At 31.7% G+C, this 23,753-nt stretch overlaps 2 protein-coding genes across 5 annotated transcripts; one reads left to right on the forward strand and one right to left on the reverse strand.

Moving 5' to 3' along the window:
• Positions 1 to 11,209: 11,209 nt before the first annotated feature.
• LOC130654840 (uncharacterized) lies at positions 11,210 to 15,759 on the forward strand. 3 transcript variants are annotated; one of them, XM_057457479.1, is made up of 11 exons: positions 11,210 to 11,454; positions 11,577 to 11,672; positions 11,751 to 11,790; positions 12,198 to 12,251; positions 12,421 to 12,582; positions 13,020 to 13,093; positions 13,171 to 13,276; positions 13,698 to 13,736; positions 13,899 to 13,943; positions 14,018 to 14,226; positions 14,443 to 15,759. In XM_057457479.1, the coding sequence occupies exons 2-10, from the start codon at positions 11,577 to 11,579 to the stop codon at positions 14,182 to 14,184; spliced, it is 783 nt and encodes a 260-aa protein (XP_057313462.1). In that variant the 5' UTR covers positions 11,210 to 11,454; the 3' UTR covers positions 14,185 to 14,226; positions 14,443 to 15,759. The 3 variants fall into 3 exon arrangements, with proteins under 3 accessions (XP_057313462.1, XP_057313463.1, XP_057313461.1); XM_057457480.1 differs by lacking the exon at positions 14,443 to 15,759 and having other exon boundaries at positions 11,547 to 11,672; positions 14,018 to 14,436; XM_057457478.1 differs by lacking the exon at positions 14,443 to 15,759 and having other exon boundaries at positions 11,211 to 11,454; positions 14,018 to 14,436.
• A 3,024-nt stretch (positions 15,760 to 18,783) lies between these two features.
• LOC130654839 (uncharacterized) lies at positions 18,784 to 22,506 on the reverse strand. 2 transcript variants are annotated; one of them, XM_057457476.1, is made up of 10 exons: positions 22,278 to 22,506; positions 22,061 to 22,156; positions 21,943 to 21,982; positions 21,482 to 21,535; positions 20,687 to 20,848; positions 20,251 to 20,324; positions 20,068 to 20,173; positions 19,767 to 19,805; positions 19,560 to 19,604; positions 18,784 to 19,485 (listed from the first exon to the last, which is right to left on the reverse strand). In XM_057457476.1, the coding sequence occupies exons 2-10, from the start codon at positions 22,154 to 22,156 to the stop codon at positions 19,319 to 19,321; spliced, it is 783 nt and encodes a 260-aa protein (XP_057313459.1). In that variant the 5' UTR covers positions 22,278 to 22,506; the 3' UTR covers positions 18,784 to 19,318. The 2 variants fall into 2 exon arrangements, with proteins under 2 accessions (XP_057313459.1, XP_057313460.1); XM_057457477.1 differs by having other exon boundaries at positions 22,061 to 22,199.
• Positions 22,507 to 23,753: the final 1,247 nt, after the last annotated feature.

Consider the following 23,753-nt stretch of genomic DNA (forward strand, 5'->3'; position numbering starts at 1 on the left):
TTTTAAACCAATCAAGACGCTTTTTTAGCATATTTAATGTGTACAACAAAATTTGGGTTTGAAAAAAAGCAGAATTTAGCGAATATTCATGAGAGGATGGATTTATTATTAAATCGCAACAAAAGAAGGCTAAATATAACTGCAGCAGGCAAGCTTACAATCGTCTCCACGCTTTGATTATGCCTAAATGGACATGTTGTTGCCTTGTATTTTCATTTAAATCAAAATTCCGGAAAAGTTGTGCATTTATCTATATAATAATACGCCTTGTTTTTCTCTGTTATCCTGCCTACGTGGATTTTTCCACGGGTCTTATCGACTAGTCTATACAATAACACGCTAAGTGTGTCTCTGTCTGTAACAGGCAAAGATATACTTCTTTTCCTTTGATGTAGCCGAAAAATGCATCTCTAATATGTTAAAATTTCTGACATTACGGCGCTACGAAAATAACACTACTTTAACGTCAATATCCCAATTTGTTAATGAAGCCATTACAGTGCACCTAAAACTTTGAGGCCAAATAACTTGGAAACGAGGTGGTGACGTCAATGATTCTCACCGCGTGGGTAACTAGGGACCGTCTGAGACCAATTTGGGTAAGTTTTCTAAGCCTGGGTCCCAAATCCGTTTCGAAAGGGATGGGTTGATGACGTCATCAAAAAACCTTCAAACCCTAATATCTCTGCAACGGTTTTTCAAAAGTACATGATCCTATATATTTTCTTGATCCGTGTTTTAAGATCTATACGATGAAAGCAACAGGTATATAAATTTCTAAAATAAACTTTTTTTGTGCTTCGACTGCTCTTTGCTGACGTTAGCAAAAATTTAAAACCCGTAGATCGCCTTACCCGTTCATCAAAAGCACATGATTATATACATTTTCTTGATCACTGCTTTAAGCTTTACACAATAGAGACAACGTGAAAACAAAGTTTGAATTATTCTTTTTGTGTGTGAATGGATTGCTAACGTCATCAACGTTCAAATGACCCTTCTTTTTCATTTTTATCCTGTCTCAGTGGATTTTTCCACGGGCTTTATCGACTAGTCTTATATAATAATACGCCAGTTCTGTGTGTCTGTCTGTCACTTTTGCAAAGTGGATTATATTCTTCACAATTTTTTGGGTTTTGACGGACCATTGCTGACGCCAGCAACATTTTTAAAACCTTATATGTGCTTAAGCGTTTGTCGAAAATATATGATCCTCTACATTATTTTGATCAGCGGTTCAACCTCTACATTTTACAGGCAACGAATAAACTAAATTTCGCCGGTTTTTTGTACCTGCACTGCTCACGTCAGCAAAAAATCTAAAACAACCTATTTTTTTATTGTGCTTCTGCCTAAGTGGATTTCTCCACGGGTCTTCATCGACTAATCTCTTTAATATTAGCCGTTTTCTGTCTGTCTGTCCGCGAAAGACGCGTCCTGTTACGGAAACACGAAAGGCGATATATAAAGGACGGGCGACCCCGTAGATTTTTGCACTAGTCTAGATTATAATACCCATATACGTTTGTCTGTCCGTCTGTCGCACAAAATAGTAGCTTAGCCATGGGCAACCGACTAGTAATAATACAACATTGCATAGATATAGCAATATTTTAAAAATAAATTGGTTAAAAGATTTTATAATAGCTTCTTGAATAAACTATTATAAAAAAATTCATGAAATGAAATCCGGAAAATAAACAACGCAAACTATATTTCAGACTTCAGATCGGTTATATGGTGATCAAATGTTTGTTACATCTGTGAATAAATATCAAAATCACTATAACACCATCTGATCTTAATTAAATTAGATGCAACGTAAAATGGGTTAGGTTCTAAAACACTTCACCCTGTTCAGATGTTAAATAAATTTAGCTGTCTCAATGATATGAATCAGCAGTAGCTAGAAAGTTTTGTTCCAACAGAGTCAACTTGCATTCCTTCTCAACCAACTAATTCGTCATTACCAAACGTTTTGAGGCATCTTCAGGGTGCATGTTACATATCTTTTCTGCAATAAATTTTCTTGAGTGGTAATGTAAGGCATTAAAAAGCAATTTCATAATCAGTTTCTACGTTCTCGAGTAACTTCTTACAACACAAAAATAAATTTCCTACTTTGAACTGGACAGCCCTTAAAGAATTCGTCTTCTTTCGATAATCCTATATGAAACATTTATGTTAAATAAATATCTGGGATGAGTAGAAAAATGAGAAATAAATATAACTTTCCTTGCGTTTAGCAGTTTGTTCGAGGACTTGTAGTTCGCAAGAACCTGAAATAAACAAGTACGTCTAACAAAAATTGATATTTAAGAGCTCTTTATGTCGAAGTGGTATGGTAAATCAGCTAAACCACTCGCCTGGATGATTTTTAAAATTGTGTTTATACGCAAGGACCAATCCCCGTAGTCGGGTGATGCTGGTACTATATTGGTATCTCTCTTTTTTTGTGCCAAAATGTTCTTTTTTATGCAAAATATACTTTAATATTTCTGGCGCTACTTAACAATTGTTTCAAGAAGGACCTTTTTTCCAATCCTTCAAGGAATATTATGTAGCTACTAGCCTTTAACCCGTGGAAAAATCCACGGAGTCGCTCGTTCTTTATATATCGTATTTCGTGGTTCTGTAACAGGACGCGGTTTTCGCGGACAGACAGACAAAATACGGCTATTATTAAAGAGACTAGCCGTTAGCCCGTGGAAAAATCCACGAGTTCGCCCGTCCTTTAAATTTACCCGTCGCAACAAAGTGGATACAAATATATCGCATTTGATATTCGTGTTTCCGTAACATCATTTTCTAACTCAGCGGGGGGTCCGCGCAGAGACAAACAGACAGACGGAATACGACTATTATAATAGAGATGTAGCTATGTAGCTATGAACTATTTACTATAACCGCTTCACAAGGACTTACGACAAAAGCCTCATAAGTTAAAACAGAAACAAAAATAATGTGTTCTTACTGGGAGCCTTTGTTTTCAAGTTTAACGATTCTCTGTCTGGCAATGAAGTTTTTGTAAAGTTGTACGGAAACCCGAGGCGTGCGTACCCATTATACTTGATCTTTGTTTTCTAAACAAATTTCGAGTATTAATGCCCAATATATGCTGTTGAGATCGGACCGTGCGTAGGTTTTAATGGCTACCTTTGACCTAATGTTTGACATTTGCCTCGATATCATTTTGTAGTTGTAAGTAATATCCCCAACAGCCTAAATACAATGGCATTTAGCCATTAAAGTTTATTAAAACAATGAAATTTAAAAAAATATACGTAAAACGAAAATCTGTAATCTTGGTTCTAGCAAACACAACTAACCATGTGTTTCGCTGTCTGAGAGGCTAACTATTATAACCAAACCTTTCTTTTTACTCATTACATACATGGCTTCGAATGTGCCGAAATAACTTTTGCATTCTGGGAAATACTGGCTACAATTTTTTAACAGTTCAATATCTTCTGCAAGAAATGTTTTCCCTATGAGAAAAGAAAATTAAAATGAAAGTTCGTGACAACTAAAAAGCGCAAATCGTTACTATCTTTCACCTAAGTACCTTTATTTGCATAGTTCTTTATATAAGATTCTCTTTCGCAATAGCTTGGAATCTCTAAAAAGAACAAAAAGATTTTTGATCCTTTTATTGATCATTTTCTATGATTCTAAGCAGCCATTCCTTACCTGCTGATAAGCTATCACTTAAAGATTTTATTTCGACGTTGTATATAACAAAATAAAAGTTAAAAATTACTCAAAGATTTATAGATTTTAGCCATTAAAATTGCACAATTTTGCACTTACCTTAGCTAATCACTAAATCTGTAAGTTAAAGAATAAATTTGATTTAAAAATACTAAATTTCAAAAATATAATACGTTTTATGAGTGAAGTTTAATATAGGCATTAAAACTACTTCCCGCATTAAAAACTCAGGGTTAGTATTTAGGTTTAGCTACTTTTAGAGTACCTCAATTGTTAACATCAAGTTTAAATTAAACTTTTAATGATCTATTTTCACAATTTTTTTTACATTTATAATTTGACTTCGTCATTATGATGAAAAATAAGATTATTTTACTCCATTATTTTAAACTACATGGTAGTTTTCTTTTTAAGGTTTATGAACGAGCTGATCCCTTTTACAAAGACTTCAAGCATTCACTAAAATATTGTGAAAACGAAACTGCAGATGCGTATGTTAGACAACAACTTGTAGGCCATTAATTATATGATGTAAGAAGGATGAATCTGCTCCATGTTTGAGGTGACGATGCAAGTCCCAAAAACTGTGTGCAAAATTTATGTACAAAATATTTCTAAATATGGTATCAAATAATACAACTCCTACGATATACATTTTTACACTACAATGTATCACTTACTTCTTTTAGAGAATAAAACATTCTTTTCTTTTTTTTCTAAAGTTGCTATTACCCATCGTTCTCATACAACTATTTATATGGACAAGGAAGTTCAGTTCAAAAATAGCTGCATTCCTTTTTGCTGATGTTGAATAACGTGCTTAAAGAAAAACAATTTAATGCAAGTTATTGATGTACCACACCCTAAAACGTGTTAGAAATTAAAGATTCGTAATGTTGAGAAACAGGAATTCCCTCACTAAATAAACAAACGGCGAGGCTGTTTACTTAGTGAGGGAATTCCTGTTTCTAGCTTTGTTATCTGTTGTTACATACGTGAGTTGATTTAAAGCGACCGCTCATGTGATGCTACTAATCCTAATTTTGCTATGCGGAAATAGATGTACTTAGAAATTATGCAGTTGAAACCATGAGTATTGGTGTTCAAGCATAGAGTAGAAAGATGGAAGTTTAATGTGTGTTTTAAAATCTTTAAAACTTTTTCTTTAGACACCAAAACGCCTAAATCTATATTTTGATTTCTTGTTTATTCATGTTTTTATGCTCTATTTCTGTTATGTCGCCCATAACTGGTTTTTATGGCTATTAAAATTATCAGAACACATTGCATATTGAAACTATTCATCACAAACTTGTCATTTTAAAGTGTATAGTTTACTTTTCCAAGATATACCAAGTTTGTTCTCTTGTTTGTTATCGTTATATTTAAAGTTTTTTGTACTTAAAATCTAACCGACTTTTCCAATTTTTTTTAGCAACTCCAGGCTAAAATGAATATTGAAGTTGCTTATATAAAAAACGTGTATTATCATTATTAACGTTGCCTTATAAAATGTGTAAACAAACATCCAAACTTTTCCATATCCTAATTAAACTTTTCAAAAAAATATTTCAAAAGAAGTTGACAGTTGCAAATCATAAACTGACCACGAGTTATAATACTAACGATTCTCTTTGCTTACAAAGCCTGTTTGGAAATTAACTTGGTATTTCAAAGCAGTTCACTTAACAGATGCTATAATTGTTTTTGACTCAGCTACAATGTTACACACGTTTACAAAAGAATTCCACTTGGTTGATCCTGATTCTCTATCTCCTCAACTCATAAACAGCCAAAGATGATTTGGATCATTGCCTGTCAATGCTGTAATACAGGCTAGAATAAACTCGCTTGTTCATGACGTGATAATGACGTGATAATCTATATTATTTAATGACAATGATTTAAAAGAATTTTTATATTTATTTCCCCGAGTTATAACTAAAAATGATGCAATAATAAAGTGGATATTTGAAGAAAAACATTGTTTTTTCTGCCCTTTTAGGTAGTTATGCCGTTTGGATTCTAAAGTTACTAGTACGGTAGACACCAGTGCGACCGCCGGACAACTTTTTCTTTGTTTAAAAAGACTTAGTTAATATTAGTTAATATGTGAAATAAATAGCAAAGTACGTGCGTGGTTGAACTTGCTTCACTGTGTTACTTGGGCCGAAAGAGACTACAAACTAAAACTGGAGAACTCGTCCCTACATAGTGACTGGTGGAGATACTCAAACATACATGTTTGTGTTAGTGAAAATGATCTTCCTCACCCAAAGAGAACTGTTATTTTTGCCTCGCGACAACAATAGATAAAATAGCACCAAAGCTGCGCACCAAAGTTCAACTCCATAAAATAAAGCCTAAATAATTTTTGGAAAATATCAATTAACAGTATCATATTGTTTAATCTAATACTACGTCAACAAAAAAAGGTGTTTTTCAAAAAAAATAAAAGATAACAAGTCACGGAAAATGTGACATATAAGACATCGTGTGAGTTGTCATGTCTATATTTAGGAAAATCTGCTTTGAAGGTATTTTAACAAGATCCACGTACAGTGATAACACTTCGTCAGTATTTTGCCGCCAGAAATTTAAATACTAAAACGTGTTAACTATAAATGGTACGGTTTTTTTTGTGTGTGGATATTTATAAATATTTCTTGCATCGCTGTGTCGTGCATTCTTGCCGCCTGTGTACATGAAGTAAGGAAGTTTACTTGGATGGAGGTCATTACTATAATTATAGGTGCGATTATAATGACAAAGCCCCTGGTTTTTAAATTGCCTCACAGACAGACAGAGAGTTTTACAGCTACTATAGTTTTGTTATTCCAAAGTTCGTTTGGTTTTACGAAAATACCTGTATAATATTGATGTGAATGAACAAACAAAAATAATAATATAAAAATGTAACTCAAACTAATTAGGTTTATTACTTATAGTTTATGTCCCTTCAACTCGCAAAAGGAAAAGCATGCTTGCAAACCAAAATTTGGGACGTGCATCTAACCAGAGAAGGTAGCAAGATAAAGGGGATGAAAGTATAACAATCGAAAGGTGCGCAGGCATTCACAAACGTCATATACTTAAATAACTACAATGTAAGTCAAGTAGATACAGACAAGGTGACCGGGACATAAAATGTCTAATGTCTCCTCAAGAAGAAGAACCATTCACGCACTTTCGTACCAACCAAAAATTATAGACATCAAATCGCCACCATCAGAAATTTAGATCAAAAAAGAATCTCACTCCAAACTTGAATAGAATATTCAAAATACTGTTTCCATTGACCCTTGGATCTTGTGGATATTCCTATAACATCTTTAAATTAGGGTAGCTAAATAAGAAGCTTATTCTATTGGCCCTCTTTATCATTGCCTGCTCAAATTTTTAAATAAAGTCCTGAATTGATCAGGCCAATTAGGCGCAACCCTCCTAAGAACCACCGCACTTTAGTGTTTACTGTCTATCGAAACCTTCGTTTTTTTAAATAAGTCTGAAGAACTCTATGGTATTACTATCACTCTACATTTGCAATATACAAATTTTTCGCCAAATGATATTTTCACTGGAGTTTTTGCGCATGTTCGTCGTTTCCTATCAAGGACTTTCAAAGCTTCTGAAATGAATGATATTAATTTTAAATTCCCCTTCTCTTTGGTAACTACTTTGAAATAGCTAGATAAGCAACAAACCTAACAAAATCGAAGTTCACAGTTTTTTGCCAGCTTATATTTCTTTTCTCTAACTAAGATTTGTTTTAAAGTAATCCTAAAACAATGTTTCGTCGAAATAGAATTTTGCTGTAGTAAGCTAGAACACCACTATTTTTTTTCTAAAGCTAAAAAAACACCTCACATACAGTTTTTTAACCTGGTTTGGGTTTTCTTTTTTATCTTTGACTTTCCTCAAGGTTCTTCTAAAATTTAAACAAAGAACTTGACCTCGCAGCGAGAATGCACTGCTATTAAACCGAAACAAACATTGAGTGTAAAGACATAGCAAAACAATATTCGCAAGTCATTGGAACTGACTTCGTGTTATAAATCACGAATAACCTCAATCTTTTTATATGACAACGAAAGGCTAAACAAAAAACAAATCATTGTGGACTGTGTCCATCATAGACGTTCTACCTATATGAGAACACACGTAACCAAATTGAATTCATCAACAAACAATTTTTCTCCATCACAGATTGTTAGCGTGACGAGAAAAGTATTTACTTTTCATTTCAGAACTTTTTGTTCTCATATTTGGTGTTAACTTAGGTTTAATTTCTTTATATTTGCTGTTAAAATGTTGGATGTATTCGCTCCGTCTTTGAGTACCACCCATCTCGTCGTGTCCATTCAGAAAGGTCATTTATATGTGCATGCTTAATAATAAAGTATCGCTATTATTTAGTATCAGTTTCCTGTACGAGCTTTTTAATTAACAAATGTTTCAAACTTTTATTAGGAATCCAGTCTCTATCTTTTCCAATTCAAATCATCTGGAGTGTCTGAATTCATAATCTTCGTCAAATTCATCATTATCAATATCATATGCAAACCAAGAAAGTTACACACCCGCAGCTTGGTCGCCATCTTGAAATATTTAAATGTGTGAGAAGCACAATACAACACTGCGTAATTGTAAGAAGAATTATTGGATTGATGTTCTACTATTATTTGCAAAATTTGTGAGACTGCCTCCTTTTCTCTTAATGTTAAAGTGATGATGTACGAACATGGTTGGGATATACAAACTTGGTGCGTTTCATAACCGACTTTAAATAGGGGAAGGAGGAGAAGGAATCACTCAATTCCGTTATCCAAGTATATAATATATATACATATAATATATATTATCCAAAATAATGACCATAATAAGCCTGTTAGAATCGTTATTAATAAACATTTTGGTTGGCACTAAATAAAGTGATTGGATTTATTATATAATTACTGCTCAATACAACTACAAATGCATTGGAGCTTCACATTTACGGTACTTTTACGGTACTTTTAAGGTACTTTTACGGTACTATTATTCCGTAGCCAAATATTAGCTGTCATTTTAATCAAACGCTGTTTTAAAAACGTGAGAAAAAAATGCAGAATATGGTGATTTAATGGCAAATCATTACTAACGTGACAAAGGCGAGAATATTTGTTGGTAAATGTGAAATATTTGAACAGTGGAATCTTCCTAAAGAAGATACCATCGGTGCAAAAAAAATTTGCTCACTTCATCTCTATGTCCGCTTTATATAGATTTTGTCGAAAATATAGTTTTACACAGAATTTTGACCGAAAAAGGTTTTTTCAAGCTCTTTACAAGGATTGTAAATTAAGAGGCTATATATTTAGACATAAAGCATATTCATAACAAAAATAAACTATAAATAATTTTAAAAGTATTCTTTGATTGACGACTTTTTTCGATTTTTCAGTTAAAAGGATTTTAATTTTTGCTTATAATTGTTGACAATAATGTAATAAAATGTAAGAATATTGATGAATATTTTTTGTCCTCATTCTATTTTTATAATTACCGCTTTATGAGGAGCATTTATAGTTATGAAATTTAATTTGGTTCACAAAAGATTGTCTAGATAGTTTAGCCTAAGATCTATCCATTCCAAGTACCACTGGCTGTCTTATAGAGCTTTTTTTGGACGATATCTGCTTTAGCAAGATTTACTGTATCTTCATATTCATTGTCAGTTGTAACATTATAAACTGTTAATAGTATCATTGAGAACCGCGACACTATGGTCATATTGTATCATAAAATTTGCACGTTGGAGCGACGATGAAACTTGATGAATAGTTAGTGGTGATGTGTTAAACTTTTTAGTTCAGTAACATGAAAACTTCAGCTGCTTTTCCTGTCGTTATTTTCGGTTTTTTTGCTGAAGCGAAAACAACGGAAAAATCTCAGTCCCACCCTTGTACTGTGTTTTTTGCAGTTTTCTAACGCAACGTTGTGTTAATGATATATAAAATTTTACCTGCAATTTCTAATTGAAATTTTATGTAAAAAATAAGATTTAAAATCTGAATAACGCATTGAAAAACACAGAAAATTTCTTTATCTGTTTGTTGTTTTCTTCGTTGTATAATTGATGTTTTCCGTTTGTTTTTGTTTTTTTTACAAAGAGGAAAAAAGTGATAAAAAATTGGTTCGGGTAGGTTCAACATTTTTATTTTGGCTTATCAGAAATTCGATACGTTAATAAAACAATATTTTTTTTTATCTCAGCCAACTCCCCTGCCATAGCAACTCTAAGTGACGCGAGTCTGTCGGAAGTCTAAATGACGTCCAACGTCGACACATTTAGTTAAGATTTCTTAAAAACAACTTTTTTGGACTTTAATATCAAAAATAGCTACGTCAAACATCTTCTGCAGAAAGATTTGTGTCGTCCCAAATTTCTCTACAAGAAATACACTTCTCCTTTCTCTACATCGAATTTGTGAAAACAATACGTTCTCTTTAAAGAAAAAACATCTCAATGTGAATCATGGACAGTTATAATTCCCATTACGTCAACAACTTTGACTCTATTTTGTGTTATTGATCCTTGTATTGACTTTTCATGATCAAATTATTTACAAGATAAACTAAGATAAGCTTGAAACCGAGGCGTTGTAAATACTGTCAAGGCGTTATAGATTGTGCAATATCATTTTTCCTCTTTAAACAACTAAAAAACATTCTTGGACATTGTGCCAGTTTTGAAAGAATTAATAAATCCAGATTTAGCATGGACACCCGTGGCTAATGTTGTTTATTCTTGCCACACCTGAGCAAATAATTAGGGATCGTGTTGCCAGATTTGATTTGGGGAATAAGATAGGTTACGAAAGTTAAAAATGTCGCTTATCGCTGTCGAAGAAAACATTTCACCTAAAAAACGCTCTGAGATCCAACTTCTTTTTTACATTGACATATACCTTTTTTTAAAAAATATGATCATTATCTAGCAAAAAAGTGAGGCGGCGACGCCCCTTCGCCTCTGTGGCGACGCACCGCAACCCATTAAAATTAGTTAATTTCGCTGCCACGATTGCATTTGTAAAACATGAAAACGTGAATTGTCCTGTAAAATTTTAATGAAAAAAATTAAAGGCGTTCATATATGCATGTTTAGTTATCGATTATTAAGATTTTTAATTCAGTAGTAAAATAAATTTTGACAATCTTTCTGTTTGAGTATCACTTTTATTTTTGTTGCCTTTTTGAATTAAAAAAACAAGGTGCTCTGCTAAACCACTTTTCTCATTTCAAAGAGTTATTAAATTTACGCGTCAATAAGCAACCCTAAAATCTGCCGGTGGGCTTTTTGGAATAAAAGTAAAGAGTGGTGTTTCACATATATACACAACATATTGAATTTCACTTAAAACGTAGCAACATTATAAATCAAATTTTCTCAACAAATAACAAAAATGAGTCATTCTATTTCATATTTTTCTTATTTTTATTGATTTTTGATTTGAGTTCTTTTTTAAGTATCGCAAAACAATTTCATGCGAAAGAGGAAAGCAACTTAAAACTCAGTTATTCGAAAGATTCATTATACAAATATTATTCACTTTGTTATGCCACAGCTAACAGAATAGCAGACATATATAAGTACAACTTCCTTGTTCGTTTTCTATAAAAAGAGATTGTAAATCTTATCGAAATTTATACTATCATTCATGTTTTGAAAGAAGTTTCAATAAGAAATTATTCAAGAGAAAGGTAAATGCATCATTTCTTTGTTAATTCTACCATATACTTTTGTTATGCTCGCATTGTCTTCAAAATGTGTTTTTTTAATGTTATTACAACAGCCATTTCAGCATCTTCTTGCTTCTTTACAGATGAAAAATCTTCCACAAATGTCAAATTATTTGACAACAGCTTGTGTAATATTAATTAGCTTAACACTTTGTTGCAGCAGAAGTGTGGAAAGAAAGGTAATTTAATTATACACTCCATGTTATTAAACCTGATGTTTCATCTTTGCTTTGAAATCAGTACTTCTCCTGCTTTAGGTTGATAACGTTGGAAAGAAAGCGATAAACTTGATGCCAGGTAAAAATTACCTGTTTTCGACGTGTGTACATTGAAATATTCTCCTCAACTAGATTTCTTTTCCTTTTTAGTTATTAGAACTATTTATGAAAAAATAATTTCTATGATAACTATTGTTTCGCTATTTTCCCAATGAATGACCTTCTAACATGATCCTAGTGCACTGTGAAAGTCTAACAGTACAAGCTACAGAAGTTAACTAATGCAATCGCGTTTTCAGCATTTAAGATTTCAATTCCATCTGTGCCAAGAGTACTCTTAAGTTGGTGGTAAAGAAATTGAGGTATAACACACGACCCCGCAGCAAACACAGCAAACAACTGAACTATCACTAAGCAGATAATCGTCTGTAGATAAACTTTTGCCTGCTTGCTTATTAGAGTTATTTTTAGTATTGTTTTTCCTAGATACTCCAATTGATTGTTACCGTGAAACACTTTTTCAAGATTACGTTAGCACAGGTACAGTAATATAGATACATAAATTTAGATACATCAATGTAGATACATAAATGTAGAACATAGATGTAGGCAAATTTTATTTACTGAAAACACAACAGTTCAAAAACAATTATCATTTTTAGCATTTAAATACCCAAATTAATCAATCAATCCGAAATCTTTTTTACAGGCAAAAAGTTGCAACAAAAAGATATAGAACGTATGCGAAACTGCAGCAAATATTTTCCTGAATGCAAGGGTTACCTTGGAACTTTAAGCGCCACATATTTCATTAACGAAACTGTTGGTGGTTTAATGATATTATTTGAACTGCTTGAAAGTGAACGACAAGGTAACTTAATTTTTTGATACACACTATTGCAATGTTGTTAACATAATTATTTTCTGAGCAACACCTCTAAAAAACATGTCTTGGATACCCATCTTACTGACATTTTAACAGTTTAAAAGCTTAAAGTAAACGAGAACAAAACGTTTCGCCTACTTTATCCCGTTATTATGAAGGTCTGGAAAATTCAGGAATGCGGACATGCTGACGTCAGCAATAATAAGATAATACTTTTTAAATTGCGTGTGGGTTATCCTTGAATTTCTTGAGTCATTTATTGACATAAGAGTTGACTAAGTTTCAAACTAACACAGCTTCCACTAAAATGCATCTTTAGTTTATAAAGTAGGAGCACAGGTTTTTAAGAGTAAAAAATTAGGACACATTGACACTCCATTTCTAAAGTTTTATATGTAAAAAAATATTTTTCATTCTTTTAGAATGTTTAGGATATTACTTGGAAATAAAGAATGACATTGAATTAAAAACGGAATATTTTAACGTGAGCAACACGGTAAGTGATAAAAAATTTTAATATAACTGATGTTTATTCCTATTGCGTTGATTATCTTTTATAAATTTTTATTTTAGGGACACTTTCAAAAAATCATTTATGTTTATCTGGGAGTAACTTATAACTTCAGAGTAGTATCGATACCGGATGGAGAATCTTTAACATTGATAACTTCTGCACCTAGTAATGTTGAGATACATTTGCTTGTTTATCATCCAATAATGTTTTAGGTCTTGAATTAACATAAGATTGAAACACAAGATTGAATGTTTTCATTTTTTTAAGTAAAAACAAAAGAAATGATTTAAAAAGCTACAAAATAATTTTTGAAAATGAAGCAAATTAGAAAATAATTAGAACTATCATTTATTTGAAATATTTTTTTATATTTTAAAAAAAAAATAATGAGAAACCAAATAAGAACATTTTAGAACTAAAAATATTTTAAATACAGACCAAAATTAAGAAGCGTTTACGACTAGACGCTTTACGTGTAGGTCAACTAAAAATTGAAACAATTAATGGAGCAGCTTTCTACTTAGTCGCTAGTTGATGATTGCATTTTATTACACACGTTCTTTTATTTTTTCATTTTATATTTCAGGTGAATGCCAGTTGCAAGTCATTGGACATATTTCCAGAAGTAAGAATATTATTTTAAAAAAAAAACACATATCCGCATTATGCTAATTATTTTACTATATTTTAATGCTCTTCAAGTTTCTAAAGTACTTGTTATCTAGCTCGTAGAGACAAGATATTGATAAGGAGCTGAGATGTCTATTCACTGTTAATATTATTATAGGAATACAAGATGAGGATAATTTTTTTAAGAATTGCGATCTACCAAGTAAGTAAAATTTGTTACTGCTACGAAATTAAGATAAATCCTGTATCTCACAACGAGTTACCTATCATGTTTAGGTTACTCTGCGAGAAAAGGTGTAGCAGAAAAGATTTGCAAACAGCACCCTATCAATGTAGCCAAACGGTGGCAAACGACCAAACATCGGTTGGTGCAGGAAAAGTGTAAATTTGTTTTGTTGCCAAATAACGTCGTACAAAGAGTACAGCCTTACTTTGGAAAGTAAACACATCGACCGTGTTGAAACTGAGTTTAAATCGAAATGACAGTAAGCGTATAAATATGTTACCAGAATGCGTTTTATTTGAAGCTCTACCTTATCTTGAAAAGTATATACACTGACTGTGTTGGCATTAAATTTTATGAGATATTCAACAAACATTTTTGTGAAAAGTTTGTGGAGGGTGGAAAGGTATAAGAAGGTATAAAGGTATAATAAGGTATAAGAAACGCCCGATTTAATGATAGTTACTTTCTTTTATAGCAAATAAAGTTTTGAAACAGCGAGATCAATGGAATAAAAAACAAAAGATTAAATTTCGCCTTATACCTCGCACATACAAATTTGCAGTTAAATATATAACACCATTAGTCTTAAATTAAATCTTATTTTTATTTCATTTTCACGAATAAGAACTTAATAAAGAATTAAGATGACGTCACTTTGTGGTTCTTGACAATATTTTGTTTTAAAATTCTGTTTAATATAATTTTATTTACTATGTAAATATTAAATGGTTATATTTAGTTATCAAATTCGTATTGCATATTGCTTTAAATTCGATGTTTTATCAATATTTTGTTTTATCTTCAAATTTATCATAAGTTTATATAAAATTTTTCCAACCAAATAAGAAGGAAAACGATTATTCAGTTTGAAAAAAAAATTTATGATACAAACTTTTCCCAATTGCATTGTTTACGTACATATGTCGCGGGTACCTAATAATTATATACAATAATTATAAGCAAGGAAGCAACTTCGTCCTCAGGGCATTTTCTTTCAACTTTGCCTTCAGAGCAAGACAAGACACTAAGGTGGAAAATAGAGAACTTACAGCTATAATATAAGACTATTTATGGTGTAAACCATTGTTCCAAAAGTGTTTCTTAGTTAGAATTGTTTCAAAAAGGTATAACTATATAATATGACGGGTTGCATTAAGTAATGCAAGTAGTCTTAACTTTTCTGTTAAGATGAGTAAGATTAGACAGGTGAAATATAGGTGAAGTGCAACACATAAAAGCCAGCAAAATGGATCTTTAAAACACACTAATTATTATAATCTGGAGACAATTTTGCGTAAACTTCGTCATTTTATGACGTCAGCAATGATAATTATGTATCAGAAATTCATTTGAGAATTATGTTCAAGCTTCGATCCTTTTGTGTGAAGTTTCAAATGTCTACCAAAGTGATGTATAGGTGTGTAGAAGTATTGACGTTTAAAGGTTTTTCGATGAGAACTGTGTCTAAACGGGTAGTTGACATAGTTTTGTTGAATAAGGCGAATTTTGGTCTTGCGTGGTCCCTTTACCTGTAAAATTGGATAAATGAACTTTGACAAATCAAATTGGGTGGACCTGTTATAGAAGTCCATACATAACTACTTGTATGGACAAACTTCAAAATTTGCCACATTTGTCTCACTATATTTTATAATGAATTTTTGGTCGTCTTCGTGGCTCCCTGGAAAACGACACAACAGTCCTAGGAATAAATGTTTCACATTTTCTGGCATGTAAAATGTAAAATTTAAATTGTATAAATTTAATTGAACAGTGACAAACATATATTTAGTAAAACTGAGTGTTTGCGGGACTGACCTGAAAGTATGAGTGTTGTAACATGTTACCAAACATCTATAAATGCCATATTTTAACCTTGTACCAAGTTTAATGACATGAACTTTGTAACCTTTATTTATCGTTAAAATTAGAAAATTTCTTACAAATATTACGTCATTTTCGATGCTAATGACGTGATTAAATTTTTTTCTCTATGAAATATTTTTTTCTCCAGTAGATAGTCTACCAAGAATTAAGGTCGTATCGTCAGTAATACTTGAGAAATTCATATTTATTACAAAATTGGGAAAATGACCAAATCTTGGATCGAAAGAATGACTGAGTTAGTAAGAGATTCTAAGCTAGAAAACATATGGAACATGGAGAAATTGGGACTTTTTTAAGCTTCTTCCTTATAAGGGCTTGATAGAAAAGGCTAAATCTAAGGTGGCAAAAAAAAGGTGGCAAAAAGGTAAAATCCGTCTTACAGTTGCTTTTTTCGTAAATGCTGATGGGTAAAAAGTAGAAGACCCTGTAATAATTTGGAAAAGTAAAAAACCACGTTGTTTCAGAAACTTAAAAGGTCGTGACCTTAGTCGACCTTTAGGTGTTTATTATCTCGCGAACAAAAAAGCTTGGATGAATAGTGAAATAATGACAGATGTATTAAAAAGACTCGACTGTAAAATGAAAATGCAAATTCGAAATGTTTTTTTTCTTCTCGACAATGCTACTAACCACCAATAATCAATTGAGAAAAATTTGTCGAATATAAAGTTAATGTGTCTTTCTAAAAACGCAACGTCCAGATTACAATTTTTAAATGCTGGAATAATAAGAACCTTATAGTTAAAATACCGTAAGTAGCTCATCAGGTACGTAATCTCGACAGTGGATGATAATAAGCTTACAAAAAGTTCCATGTAAAGCCATAAAGCATTGTTTTGATAAATTGCGGCTTTTCTACCCATGACTACGTAGCTATGCGACAAGATATTGATAAAGAGTTTGAAAAGTTATTCAATAAACTGTCAGAGAGTTATTCTTTTGATCAATATGTTGGGGTAGATAATACTTTAGCAGCATCAAAAGAAGTCGACGTAAGTGAAGTTGAGTGGCGGGAAAAATAGGGAAACGAGTGTAGCAGACCCTAGGGTGTCCCCTATTCAGAGATTTTACTGTATTTGCAAACACAATCAACTTTTAAGTTTTGAATTTATTATTGCTGTTTTTTATAGGAGAGTAATGAGATTTTTGTAAAGAAAATTATGTCCATTCTGACTTTTTTTTCGATGATATTTTTAACTGCATATTGATCAGCTTGAGTTAGGTTAAAAATTTTGACACCTCACTTCAAAAGCAAAATCTAAATTTTTATCGACCGGATAAGGTATTTGGTTCCAAACCTGGAACCAATTTTATAAGACCTTGAACTATTTTAATCAGAAGAATTTGTTTTAATTTTTTTAGCAAATGTATCTTTGTCAAAATTGATATTTTGTCCAAATTGGAGTATCACTGTCCCAGAAAATGGTTATATCCACTAACTATGTTTATAATGGAATTTTGGAAACCAAATTTCATTAAATAGATCTAAAAAAGTATACATCATACAAATTTTCAAGTCAATTTTTAAGTTTTACCAAAGCTATTGTGAAATCACTAATACTGAAACAACGGCTATGGAGGATAAACAGTTTGAAATAGTTTTTCTTTTTTGAATTTTAGTACATTTACAACCTAAGACAATATATTAAAGTGGTTATCTGCTAAACAGAAAAAACGAAATAGACTGGTTGTAGTATTTTAAAGGCCATATACTAAAGTGTGTCCGAGATGTTATTACATTATATGACCCAACATGAGTAGTATAATACAGGGATTTCTTGGTGTAGTGTGACACTGAAGGGACGGCGTATAAAGTGCCAACGGGCCATGAATCCGGGACTACTTATACTTAAGTGAAATAACTTAACATACTTGCAGAAAAGTCTAAATACAAACAGATTCTAGGTAAGAACTTTATTTGATAACGTCATTTGGATCAAAAATGACGTCACACATACCTAGAATTAGACATTTTCCCAATATTGCAATAAATTTGAATTTTCCAGGTATTACTGACAAGACGGCCTTTTAATTCTTGGTAGACTTACCCACGTGATAAAAAAATTATTTCGTTTGTCAAAATGAATTTTAACTTTACCAATAAGTAAAGGTTACAAAACCTGTTTTTCCTGAAAAACAAAATGCATTATTTAATACAACAGTCATTGATGTTTATGTCATTAAACTTGGTACAAGGTTAGAATATGGCATTCATAGATGTTTGAGGTAAGGAAAATACTATGACTTGACTGGGACTAGAAATAACGTCATTTAGGTAGAACGGTATTTCCTTCAAATTTGCTCTGAATTGTAGCCCTATGACCCATGGATCTCCTTAGCAACATCACTTATCTAATTTTACAGGTGAAGGGAATCAAAGCTAAAACAGAATTCTCAATTTAATTTTTGATATAAAATTATCATAGCTGACGTCATAAAATGACACAACAAACACGAAAATATATCTCCAAATTATAATAAGTGTAATTACATTGTGTTGGGTTTATGTGCTCTATTTTACGTGCATTTCACCTGTATTATCTTACCCCTCTTATCGGAAATTTGGGACGAAATGCATTATTTAATACAACAGTCATATTATGTAGTCATACCTTTTTAAAACGATGTTTGTAACATAGAAACACTTTTTAAACTATGATTTACACCATAACTATCATTTCTTCATGTCCTCACTTTGACACCTTAATCTCTTAAGTCTTCCCCTGAATTAAGTTAAAGGCAAAGGTGAAAGAAAATGCCCTGGGGACGAAGTTGGTACCAGCGACATTTGTACGTAAGCAATGAAAGCAGAAAGTGTTTCTATCAGAAATTTTTATTTTAAACTAAATAATTGTTTTTCTTTTTATTTGGTTCTTAGATGGAAAATTTTAAAATAAACTTATGGTAAATTCGAAGATAAAACAAAATATTGATGAAACATCGAATTGAAAGAAAGTTGTACATGCAATATGCAATACGGATTTGGTAACTAAATATAACCAACTAATATTGTGGAGGAAGAGAACTTTCTAACTCCATGCTAATATTTACACAGTAAATAAAATTATATTACTTTATTAAATTATGTTTCTATTAAGCTAAACAAGTTATAAAGTGACGTCATCTTACTTTTTTATTAACTTCTTATTCGTGAAAATGAAATAAAAATAAGATTTAATTTAAGACTAATGCTGTAATATATTTAACTGCAAATTTGTATGTGTGAGATATAAGGCGAAATTTAATCTTTTGTTTTTTTTGATTGATCTCGCTTCAGAAAGAACAAAAACCGTTTCAAAACTTTATTTGCATTAAAAGAAAGAAGCAAATATGACAACGGGCGTTTCTTATACCTTTGCACCCTTCACAAACTTTACACAAGGGCGTTTGCTGATTTTCTCATAAAATTTAGTTCAGATAAGGGTAGAAGTAAATAGAACTCAGTTTCAACACGGTCGATGTGCTTACTTTCCAAAGTAAGGCTGTACTTTGTGTACGACGTTATTTGGCAACAAAACGAATTTACACTTTTCCTGCACCAACCGATGTTTGGTCGTTTGCCACCGTTTGGCTACATTGATAGGGTGCTGTTTGCAAATCTTTTCTGCTACACCTTTTCTCGCAGAGTAACCTAAACATGATAGGTAAGTCGTAGTGAGATACAGGATTTATCTTAATTTCGTAGCAGTAACAAATTTTACTTACTTGGTAGATCGCAATTCTTAAAAAAATTATCCTCATCTTGTATTCCTATAATAATATTAACAGTGAATAGATATCTCAGCTCCTTATCAATATCTCGTCTCTACGAGCTAGATAACAAGTACTTTAGAAACTTGAAGAGCATTAAAATATAATAAAATAATTAGCATAATGCGGATATGTGTTTTTTTTTTTAAATAATATTCTTACTTCTGGAAATATGTCCAATGACTTGCAACTGACATTCACCTGAAATATGAAATGAATGAAGAAACACGTTTAATAGAAACACAATACTAGTGACCAAGTAAAAAACTGCTCGCTTCTTACTTGCTTCATTCTTTAGTTGACCTACACCTTCTTTCTTATAAGAAACTTGGTCAAGAGTCTAGTTCTAAAAGTTTCTTAATTTTGGTCTGGCTATATTTAAAATGTTGTTATTTCTAGTTAGGTGTTAATTCCAGACCTAAACAACATGGATGACAAACAAACAAATGTATCTCAACATTACTTGGTGCGGAAGTTGTCAATGTTAAAGATTCTCCATCCGGTATCGATACTACTCTGAAGTTATAAGTTACTCCCAGATAAACATAAATGATTTTTTGGAACTGTCCCTAAAATAAAAATTTATAAAAGATAATCAACGCAATAGGAATAAACATCAGTTATATTAAAATTTTTTATCACTTACCGTGTTGCTCACGTTAAAATATTCCGTTTTTAATTCAATGTCATTCTTTATTTCCAAGTAATATCCTAAACATTCTAAAAGAATGAAAAATATTTTTTTACATATAAAACTTTAGAAATGGAGTGTCAATGTGTCCTAATTTTTGACTCTTAAAAACCTGTGCTCCTACTTTATAAACTAAAGATGCATTTTAGTGGAAGCTGTGTTAGTTCAAAACTTGGTCAACTTTTATGTCAATAAATGACTCAAGAAACTCAAGGATAACCCACACGCAATTTAAAAGGGTATTATCTTATTTTGTTCTCGTTTACTTTAAGCTTTTAAACAGCTAAATTATCAGTAAGAAGGGTGTGTCAGACGCGCTTCTTAGAGATGTTTCTCCAAAAATAGTCATGTTAACAACATTGCAATAGTGTGTATCAAAAAATTAAGTTACCTTGTCGTTCACTTTCAAGCAGTTCAAATAATATCATTAAACCACCAACAGTTTCGTTAATGAAATATGTGGCGCTTAAAGTTCCAAGGTAACCCTTGCATTCAGGAAAATATTTGCTGCAACTTTGCATACGTTCTATATCTTTTTGTTGCAACTTTTTGCCTGTAAAAAAGATTTCGGATTGATTGATTAATTTGGGACAGTTTAATCCTAAAATAAAAACAACAACTGTTTTTTTTTCAGCAATTATAATTTAATGAATTCTATATAGGTTTGCCTTTTCTTAGTTAATTAGCAAATATTTCTTGGGTTTAAGGCAATAAATAACAAATTAAATTTGTCAGAGCATCTTCAGATCACAACTAAAAACGTCTTTCAACATGCATGTACAAAATGTCAAAAGATCAAGAAAGTTTTTGACATTTTTCACATTTTGCTAATTAATTATAATTTGCCTATCTGCATTTATACATTTACATTGATGTATTTACATTTATGTATTTACATTTATGTATCTACATTTATATATCTACATTTATGTATCTACATTGATGTATCTATATTGATGTATCTATATTGATGTATCTACATTTATGTATCTACATTTATGTATCTACATTTATGTATCTACATCTATGTATCTACATTGATGTATCTACATTGAGGTATCTACATTTATGTATCTACATTTATGTATCTACATTTATGCATCTACATTTATGCATCTACATTTACGTATCTACATTGATGTATCTACATTGATGTATCTATATTGATGTATCTACATTACTGTACCTGTGCTAACGTAATCTTGAAAAAGTGTTTTACGGTAACAATCAATTGGAGTATCTAGGAAAAACAATACTAAAAATAACTCTAATAAGCAAGCAGGTAAAAGTTTATCTACAGACGATTATCTGCTTAGTGATAGTTCATTTGTTTGCTGTGTTTGCTGCGGGGTCGAGTTTTATACCTCAATTTCTTTACCAGCAACTTAAGAGTACTCTTGGCACAGATGGAATTGAAATCTTAAATGCTGAAAACACGATTGCATTAGTTAACTTCTGTAGCTAGTACTTTTAGACTTTCACAATGCACTAGGATCTTTTTAGAAGGTCATTCATTGGTAAAATAGCGAAACAATAGTTATCATAGGAATTATTATTTCATAAATAGTTCTAATAACTAAAAAGGATAAGAAATCTAGTTGAGGAGAATATTTCAGTGTACATACGTCAAAAACAGGTAATTAATACCTTGCATCAAATTTATCGCTTTCTTTCCAACGTTATCAACCTAAAGCAGGAGAAGTACTGATTTCAAAGCAAAGATGAAACATCAGGTTTAATAACATGGAGTGTATAATTAAATTACCTTTCTTTCCACACTTCTGCTGCAACAAAGTGTTAAGCTAATTGATATTACACAAGCTGTTGTCAAATAATTTAACATTTGTGGAAAATTTTTCATCTGAAAAGAAGCAAGAAGATGCTGAAATGACTGTTGTAATAACCTTAAAAAAACACATTTTGAAGACAATGCGAGCATAGCAAAAGTATATGGTAGAATTAACAAAGAAATGATCATTTACCTTTCTCTTTAATAATTTCTTATTGAAACTTCTTTCAAAACATGAATGACAGTATGAATTTCGATAGGATTTACATTCTCTTCTTATAGAAAACGAACAAGGAAGTTGTGCTTATATATGTCTGCTATTCTGTTAGCTGTGCCATAACAAAGTGAATAATATTTGTATAATGAATCTTTCGAATAATTGAGTTTTAAGTTGCTTTCCTCTTTCGCATGAAATTGTTTTGCAATACTTAAAAAAGGAACTCAAATCAAAAATCAATAAAAATAAGAAAAATATGAAATAGAATGACTCATTTTTGTTATTTGTTAAGAAAATTTGATTGCTACGTTTTAAGTGAAATTCAATATGTTGTGTATGTATGTGAAACACCACTCTTTGGAACTTCAAATCCAAAGTCTGCATCAGCAGACTTTAGGGTTGCTTAATGACGCGCAAATTCGATAACTTTTTAAAATAAGATAAAGTGGTTTGGCAGAGCACACCTTGTTCTTTTAAATAGAATACACAAAAGACTGAAACTCTAACAGAAAGCAGATAGCATAGTCAAACCAAATTGACATTCCCATATTTAGAAAATTGTCAAAATTTATTTTGATGTCTTGACTTTAAGGTCGTATCAAACATCATTGAATTGGTGTGTGTATAAATTTTTTAACTTAATCCGGCAAGGGAAAATGCTGTTTGGATGGTAATAATGTTACCCTTAAAATCTTCTTAATTTTCCACTTGTACTAATAAGTCTTCAAGCAGAGTTAAATTAAGACAAAATTAAAGAGCCCTGTTGTAACAAGTTGTTTGTTTGCTGTATGAGCAACATTTTTTAACTTTCGTAGCCTATCTTATCCCCAAGATCAAATCTCGCAGCACGATTCCTGATTATTTGCTCAGGTGTGGCGAGAAATAACACATTAACCACAGCTGTCCATGCTAATTTTCGATTTATTGACTTTTTCAAAACTGGCACAATGTCCAGAAATGTTTTTATAGTTGTCTAAAGAGGAGAAAGGATATGGCACAATGCATGACGCTTTGACGGTATTTACAACGTGTCTGTTTTCAAATTTTTTCTTAGTTTATCATGTAAATATTTTGATCATGAAAAGTCAATAAATGGATCAGGTGTTGACGTAACGGATTGTGTAACTGTCCACGATTCACATTGGGATGTCTTTTCTTTACAGAGGACGTATTGTGTTTACAGATTCGATATAGAGAAAGGAGTAGTGTATTTCTTTTAGAAAAATCTGTCTGCAGAAGACGTTTGATGTAATTCTGATATTGAAATCCAAATAATTTGTCTTTAACAAATCTTGATTAGCTGAATGTGTCGTCATTTAGGTTTCGGACAGACTTGCGTCGTTTAGTCTTTGAACAGACTGGTGTTATTTAGACGTCGCACAGACTCGCGTTGGTTAGACTCGCGTCGTTTAGAGTTACGGTGGGGGAGCTGCCTAAGTTAGAGAAAATATT

This window comes from Hydractinia symbiolongicarpus, chromosome 8 (genome assembly GCF_029227915.1).
Source record: "Hydractinia symbiolongicarpus strain clone_291-10 chromosome 8, HSymV2.1, whole genome shotgun sequence".
NCBI classification, from domain to species: domain Eukaryota; kingdom Metazoa; phylum Cnidaria; class Hydrozoa; order Anthoathecata; family Hydractiniidae; genus Hydractinia; species Hydractinia symbiolongicarpus.